This window comes from Phascolarctos cinereus, unplaced genomic scaffold (assembly GCF_003287225.1).
Source record: "Phascolarctos cinereus isolate Bilbo 61053 unplaced genomic scaffold, phaCin_HiC Scaffold_7;HRSCAF=346, whole genome shotgun sequence".
Lineage (NCBI taxonomy): Eukaryota > Metazoa > Chordata > Mammalia > Diprotodontia > Phascolarctidae > Phascolarctos > Phascolarctos cinereus.
Window position 1 is genome coordinate 16,027,566 of NW_027556180.1, and position 8,507 is coordinate 16,036,072.

An 8,507-nucleotide genomic window follows, 5' to 3' on the forward strand; every position below is an offset into this window, starting at 1 on the left:
GAAACTATATGATACAGTAAATGAAATCAGATCTAAACTTTGGGGTTTCATCCAGTAGTTGAGAGCATAAGAGTCAGAAGGAAAGTGAAAATCATTGCTTGAATTAAAGCAAATGGAAGCCACCTCAAAGGGGCTTTTGAAACCAATGACAAAGCAAGTCCTGGAGAAGCTGGAAATATCATAGGATAATCATAGATTGAAAATTTAACAGGAAGCTCAAAAACCATCTAATCAACTCCCTAATTTTGCAGATGAGGAAACGAAAGTTCAGTGAGGTTAAGTGATTTGCTGGGGTCACAAGGTAGTAATTAGAAGAACTAGGACTTAAATCCAAGTCCCCTAAGTAGAGAGCCAGGGGTATTTCCATCATAGATGTAAGGAGAGTTATTTTTATTCAAGCCTGGTTGTAAATCAGTGTTTGAACCTGTAGAAAAAAATTTAAGAATTAGTAAACCACCTAGCTGTGCCTATAAGTTTATTCTTCTTTCAGTCTTGCTTTAGTCTGAGTATCCTACTTAAAAGTAGGTTTAAATACTTGATAGTAGTTTCTATTTTTAGTACATAGAGAGCCCACCTCAGAACCAGTAAGACCTAGCTTTAAATCTTACATGTGACACCTAATGCTTGGATGACCCTCCCTATATCACTTAATCTCTCAGTGTTCTAGGCAGCTCTCTAAGACTCTAAATTGTGGGATTGGGTTGTAGGATTTTCTTCCCCTAAGGAGCTCCATACATTATAGGTTAACCCTCTTTCTATTTTAAATTGTTTTCATATCAATATTTTTTGTAGAAAAGGTGTTAGTAGAAAAATGTGCCATATTCTCTGTCTCGGTTAATCACATCAATGAGATGTCAGTTGTTCAGACCACCCCACCAGGCCACTTATTGATAAGGCACCTGGTCCTAAAGTCAGCCTAAATACTTAAGGAAGAAACAGTCTTTAAGGTGGTAGCTTTGCATGCTCAAACTTTGAAAGTGATGGCAAATATCATGCTTATCGATGCAATATTTTTAATGATTAGTCATTTTCATTTCTCTTCTTGGGTCTTCTAAAAGATGTCAGTCTGAAATCTTCTTTCCTGCATGATAGAAGCTTCGATCAGTAAAATGGAAAAGATGATTTTCGTATTAGAGGTTTACTTGGTATAAATATGTATGTTCAGTTCAAAGCCACCTACTTCTATCAAGAGAAGATCACATAAATCATTACGACACAGCCCACAATCCAGCCAATCAGGAGAAGAATAGGGACGACCAAGTTTGAAGCCGTAGATTCTATTTAACAAACAAACAAAAAGCAGAAGATAGATATGGATTCAGATAGCATTAGATGAAGTCATTCATTTTGGTCTTAACATGGAATCAAGAAAAACAAACATGAATTCTCACATGAAGAAAAACTAGAAGTAGGTGTCAGATAGCATTCAATATATAATGCTATTTATGAAATTGGTTCCATGTAATGCATCTCACAAGGCATGGGGTATATATGTGTAGGTATATATGCATGCATCTATTATCCCATGCACCTTATAAAGTAGTGAGTAGAGTGCTTGGTCTGGGGACAGGAAGATGCACTTTTTTTTTTAGCTAGGCAATGGGGTTAAGTGACTTGCCCAGGGTCACACAGCTCATTAAGTGTCAAGTGTCTGAGGTCAGATTTGAACTCAGCTCCTCCTGACTCCAAGGCCGGTGCTCTATTCACTGCGCCACCTAGCTGCCCCAAGACGTACTTTCAAATCCTCACTCTCACCAGCTGGGCAGGTGAGTTCATTTCTCTGAGACTCTGTTTTCTGATCTGTTTGCACCTACAAGGTACATATGAGAAAATGTAGTCAAAGTGATTTACAAATTTTAACAGTCCATGTAAATGTCAGTTATCTGTTCATCAACAAGTATTTATTAAACACCTACTGTATGCCAGGCACTGTACTGGGCACTGGGGATACAAAGATAGAAAGGAAACAGTCCTTGTCCTCAAAGAGCTTACAGTGTAATGGAAGAGACAAGCACATACAAAATTGAAAGAAACAATACATGTAAAGAAAGTCAAGATAATTAGGGAGGAAAATAGAGGTGGAAGAATCAGGAAACATTTCACGAAAGGGTGGTGCTAGAGCTGCTTCTTGAAGGAAAAGGACTCTGAGAGGGGAAGGGGGAAAGGAGGAGGAGAAGGAAGAAGGGAGGTGAAAGCATCTTCCAGACATGGAGGATAGTTAACATACAGGTTCAGATGTAGGAGTGTTATGTGAAAGGAAAAGAGAGGTCAGGTTGGCTAAACTGAAGGGTAGTAACACAGAGTGAGGCTAGGGAGATAAGATGGGACTGGTGTATAAACAGCCTTGAAAGATAAACAGATGAGTTTTTCTTCTATCCTCGAATCCTCCTCAGGAAGCCACTGAAGGTGGTTCAGGAGGGCAGTCATATGATCAATCCTCATTTGAGGAAAACCACTTTAACAGCAATATAGACTATGGACTGGACAAAACACATTCTTAAATGCACAAAGCAGCACCAGTAGCAGTATCTTGTATAAAATACATGAAAGAGTAAAGAAATAATTATTGATAACCCCCCAAAAAAATACAAGCATTGCATGCCATCAAGAAATAGTGTTCTGCTCAATAGCTCACCCTAACTCAAACCTGTTAAATGAAACTTATGGCACAACATGGCTCCTCCTCAAGGACAGAAACCGGAGTCCTCGGGTTTGCTGGGTTTAGCACTGGCCCACCAATGGGCACAATAAATAGTACTTTATAACAGCACACACTGGTGCACTTGAGGTCTATGTCAGACTCCAACCTGGGGAGTATGTTGGGGTCCTTAGGAAGGCTATTGATTAGATGGAGAGCATCCATAGGAGGGCAGGCAGAATAGTTCAGGGCCTCCAGTTCATCAGCTGATCAGCCCGGAAATTTTTAGACCAGAGAAGAAAAGACTTGGCAGAGGGGAATGATAACTCTATTCGAGGGATCGAAGGCTTGCCTTGTCGAAGAGGGCTGGCCCTAAAGGACAGAACAATGGGTGGGAATTGCAAAGAGGCAAACATAAGTTTCATAAAAGGAAAAACTCTTGAAAAATTAGAATATACAAAAGTGGAACAGGATGCCTGTGCCAGGAGGTCCAGAGGCTCAAGGGGCTGGGCTGACCTCATTAGGTATGTTACAATAGGGATTCCTCTCAAGTATTAAACAAGATGGTGCTGAGGACTCTTCTAATGCTCAACTCATGTGATCCTCTAGGCATAAATTTAAAACTGGGAGGGACCACCTTTATTTTTCATAGGATTGAACTAAGACCAGACAGGTTGGACCACTTACTTAAGGCCACACTTTGACAGAGCCAAGATTCAAACCCAGAAACTCCAGTTCCCAACTTAGCAAATGCTCCACTGCATTGTAGCACTGGCAGCTCCTCATTGAGGCACACAAAGCAGAGGCCAGAGATGACTGTGTGGCAAATACATTGTGACAGAGATGGTTTTAGTTTATGGGGTGGACTGTCTTGTTGGCCTTGGTATCCTCGACACCTAGCGTAGAGCCTGGCCCATGGCTGCCACTTAATCAATGCTTTTTTATTAATTGATTGATTGATTGATTAGACTCGATGGCCACAAGAATGTCTTCCAACTGTGATATTATGTGAGATACTGACAGCTAGGCAGGTGGAGCTAATTCTTCTGGTTCCTCCTATTTTCTCCCTTCTATTAAAAGCTAGTTCTTGTCTGTAAGGTTTTCCCTTTATATATCTTCTACCCCAGTACCTAAACCCCTACACACAACACAACACAATATAGTCATGCAAAAGCACACAGGAATGGCCCCTGGAGAAATTTAATATTGTTAATACTCTGGTCCTAAAGACCTGGATCTGTCATTAATTAAGAAGTACAATTCGATTTCATGCCATTAGCCAACAAAGAAAGGATGGATATTTTTAGCATTCAAAATCCTGAGATAATTTGCAGCACTTATACTATATGCATTTTTGAAAATTCCATTAATGTAAAAGCACTGGTGGAGAAAGTCATTTTTTGAATGTGAAGACATCATTTTCAAAGGAAAATTTCCTAAATGGAACAGAATATTTTTTGAGTCTTATTTTTTTTAAAAAAATTGGATTCTTTCCCAACAATCTTGACAATTTCATACAGATCCCATTGTCTCTCATGGGAAGGAAACCACCCCCTTTCCATTTCTATCTCACAGTGTGACCTTGGATAAGGCATTTATTTAACCTGTCTGGAGAAGATAATACTTTTTCCTTATCTGTCACATATTTCTGTATGTTGAACAATAATTACATCTATAAGTATATACACATTTATATGTATTTTATATGTCATTTGAGGTGAAAGAAGACTTTAAAATTAGGAAGTCATGACAGTTCAAAAATGTCTTTTAAAATGATTTATCAAATGATGTTCCATGTAAAGTATTTTCCAAAGCTCTCAGTTCTTAGGATCATCAACTGAGAGCTGGTATGTATGTTAGAGATCATGAGGTAAAGGCTGCCCTTCTCTGCCCTCCTTTTTGCACAATGAGGAAACCGAGGCCCCCAAAGTTTAGGTATCATATTGTCCAACATAACTTAAATTCTGGTAACTAGATACGCAAGGAGATTGTATAAGAACATATGAAAAATAAAGTATTTTCAGCTTTCACTTGGGACTTGTGTACAAGTGCGTAAGCAATACATCTGTCTAATAGTCTTTCATAAAAATCAATCCAAACCCATGTATATGTGGATGTTCTTCAGGCCCCTTACCGTGAGCCTTAGCCCGTCTGTGGGAGGAATGTTTGGATCACAGTGTGGCCACTCTGGCTGAAAATAAATGTGTATTCACACTGCAGGTTATGCCTTTGGTACCTGACTTCATTCCCCAACTGAGAAAAATGGCCATTTATACTTTCAGACACAAAAAGCCATTCTAAGATGCATTTATTTATTGAAGTTGTCAGGGAGGTAACAGAGGCAATTCCTGCAATGGGCAGGAGGCTGAACTAGAGGACCCCTAAGAATTCTTTTAATAATGAAATTTGATGACTTGAGGAACTCTGATCATAGCACAGGGACTTCATTTATTTACTTGTTTATTTATTTTGCTGGGCCCATGCCTTCACTGGTGTAAGGAGCTCCCGGTGAAGACATTTCCTATGCCAATGCAAAGCAGAACCTTCTCTGCAGCTGATACCTTAGAGCATTCCCTGGGGCCCTAAGGGGATAAATAAAACCTGCCTCTAAGATCAGCTCTCCATTCAATATTGTAAGAGTGCCGTTAAGTGAAGTGATCCCATATATTTAATTCACATTAAGATCATAGGATTGAGAACAGCAAAGAACTCTGAAGATCGAGTGCAGAGGCTCTTCACCTGGGGTCCCCTGTCTGCTTGATGGATCGATTTCTGAGGGTCTGTGAATTTAGATGGGAAAAATACATATTTATTTTCACTAACCTTTAGATGAATATAAGCAGCAAAATACAGTTCTGAGAAAGCTTCATTCACCTGGCAAAGGGTTGCATGATAGGAAAAATATTAACCCTAAATCTAGTCCAGTCCTTGAAGTCAGAGAGCCCAGATTCAAATCCCAAGTCTGTGTGACCTTGAGTAAGTCACTTAGCATCTGTGGGCCTCAGTTTCCCCACCTGTAAAAATGAGAGGGTGGGAGTAGATAGTCTTTAAGGACCCTTCTAGCTCCAGAGCAATGAATTGTGATGGGAGGAGAGAGGGCATGACTTCCTACAAGCTCATACAGGTTATGTCACAGAGTCAGGATTTGAATCTGGGCTCTTTGAATCTAAATCCATCCTTTTTTCCACAAGTACCACTCGTCCCCATGAGTGAGCCAAATAACCTCGTTCAGCATTTGACTGATTGCATTAATGGAAAAAAAAACATTTTTTCATCTTTTTGAAAATGATTTGTATAGTTGGATTGGGTGACATCCACAGCTTTTCCAGACAGACCGACATGTATTACTAAGGTTTCTCTGACAATGATATTCCATTCCCCAAATATATCTATGAAGCAGCAAGCATTATAAAATATGACCCAGTTAGCAGGATGATCTCCTTTCTTACTGCCAAGAAGTCCTTACAGACTACACAATTCTCCTAATAAGAGACCTTTAAATCTTACCTTTTTCAGCCATTCTGCTTGGTGCCAAACGGGTTTGTATGGGACAAGGTCTGGCTGCTTGGCTATTGTCACCCAGACCTGCCTTGAGTTTTAAATAGAGGGGCATCTGGAATGTGTGGCAGCCGCCTCCTTCACCCTCTGCCAGTCTTCTCCTGGGTGATGTCAGGCATTAGGAAGGACAAAATTTGTGACCTCTTGAGTTTGCTATGGAACAAGACTAGAGGTTCTTAGGGCTTGAAGACTGCAACAAAAAAATCAGACTTGGCGAACCTCATCCAGGAGACTGGAGGATTTTTATTTTGTCTTTTGAGGAGAACAAGTTACTTTCCATTTCTCCCATACAGGGAGATCACATAGGAGTGGGGAGGAATGGATCAAAGGGAGGACAAGAACGTAATAACCCACTTGAAGACTGGTCAGGTAAGGCTTTGAGCTGGAGCCTGATTTGCTGGTCCAAGGACCCCTTTTCTACAGTGGCCCATTTGCTAAAAAAAAAATACTGGCGTATATGGTATGGCAAATCTGAATAACGCAGAGTGAAGAAGTGACGAGAGGGGCTTATTTATAGCCTGACGCTTATCCAAATGACTCTAGGAAACCTCTCCTGCCTTTCCAAGAGTTAATAATAATAGTCCTTGTTTATCTAGAGCTTGGAAGTTGCAAAATGCTTTCTACACATTACCACATTGAATTGTTTATTATGTTCCTTGCTTTTTTTTAAAGAGTAAATTATCCTTGCAATATAAAGATAAGTGCTATTGATTCATTGCTGAAACAAAAGAGTTTCCAGAGAGGTCATATTTTGATTAACTTACTTTTTAGGTTCAGATCTGGCAGATTATCCAGGAACTCCCAGGGTGGAAACTCCCTCCACTGATGCAAGTCGGCAACCTATCAGTAGTTTATTGTGTTAAGGGGTCCCTGGGTCAACAAAGGATTAAGAGGCTTGTCCATGACATGCAGCTAGTCTGAATCAGAAATGAACTTGAAGCTCAGTCTTACTGACTCTGACTGACCCATTCTATGATACCTTTAGTTTTTATTAGAAATGTATAAATAACATATATTCTGCTGGTAAAACATCAGTTCTATGGTATGTAACTCATCAGACATGATTGACATGTTGGTTTGTCTTGTTAAACTGCCTTTTTCTCCTTCTTAATCTTTGTTACAATGGAAGGCTCAGTGGGGAGGGAAGAATGTCATCAGAAATTGCCCATATGTATTTATATTGTCTGGATCTATGATTCCATATGCATAGAGACATCCCAGCCTAGGGAACTCTCTCTACCCATACAAGACAACTCATTCTCTGCAACTGATCGTCTTAGAGAGTTGCCTAGAACACTGAGAGGTCAGGTGACTTGCCCAAGACCTCACAGTCAGTATGTGTCGGGGCAAGACTTGAACCCAGGGTTTCCTTGTTTCAAGACCACCTCACTATCTCCTACGCCAAGTTTCCTTTCTGTAGTCATGGACCTCTTCTCAACTTGCCTTCTTCCAACCTTCTCAGTCTCACGTATTGTTGTTGCTCAGTGTTTCAGTTGTGTCTGGCTTCACGACCCCACTTGGAGTTTTCTTGGCAAAGATACTGGAGTTTTCTGGATTCCTTCTCCAGTTCATTTAACAGATGAGGAAACTGAGGCAATCAGGGTTGAGCGACTTGCCCAGGGTCATACAGCTAGTAATTCTCTGAAGCCAGATTCAAACTCAGCAAGATTAGTCTTCTTGACTTTAGGCCTGGCGCTCTACCCACCGCGCCACCTAACTACCCCATGTCTTACATAATGTCTTACATATTACGTCCCTCCAAACACCGGCCACTTACCCACACTGTTCCCCTTGCTGTTCCTCATGCACAGCACTCAATCTTCTACCCCCACGCCTTTTTACCGGCTTTCCCCAATGCCTGGGATGCTTCTCCTCCTCATTCCTCCTCTTGGAATTCTTGATTTCCTCTAAACTCAGTCCAAACACTGCCTTGTATACGAAGCCCTCCTGATCCCTCCGCTAGGTGGGTCTTCCCTAGCAAAGCGATTTCATATTCATTTGGGATACAATCTAGAGATATGTTTATAAGTACATGTTGGGTTCCTCATTAGAACAGAAGCTTCTTGAGGCCACGGACTGTTTACTTTTGTCCTTGTATCTCTGGTGCTTGGTACAGTGTCTGGTATACAGTAAATATTTAGTAAGATGCTGATTAGTTGGTTGTTTGATAGAAATGGACATAATATAAAAGGAAAAGCCATCAATAATTCTTAATCTATTCTGTTTGGTTTGAAATGGTTTAAATATTGGCCTGTCACATATTTAAATTCTGAGCCCCAAAGCAATAGGGTGCCATTGGCAAAAACAGTCT

General features: G+C 40.4%; 1 protein-coding gene across 1 annotated transcript; it reads right to left on the reverse strand.

Moving 5' to 3' along the window:
- Nucleotides 1-996: 996 nt before the first annotated feature.
- LOC110210228 (sarcoplasmic/endoplasmic reticulum calcium ATPase regulator DWORF) lies at nt 997-6,559 on the reverse strand. The gene is made up of 3 exons (XM_078147458.1): nt 6,146-6,559; nt 1,181-1,277; nt 997-1,081 (listed from the first exon to the last, which is right to left on the reverse strand). The coding sequence occupies exons 1-2, from the start codon at nt 6,249-6,251 to the stop codon at nt 1,186-1,188; spliced, it is 198 nt and encodes a 65-aa protein (XP_078003584.1). The 5' UTR covers nt 6,252-6,559; the 3' UTR covers nt 997-1,081; nt 1,181-1,185.
- Nucleotides 6,560-8,507: the final 1,948 nt, after the last annotated feature.

Coding starts and splice junctions, on each gene's coding strand:
- LOC110210228 (XM_078147458.1), bottom strand. CDS start 6,251: ATGCCCCTCTATTTAAAACTCAAGGCAGGTCTGGGTGACAATAGCCAA. Junction 1,278..6,145: donor AAGCAGAATGGCTGAAAAAG/GTAAGATTTAAA, acceptor TTTGTTAAATAG/AATCTACGGCTTCAAACTTG.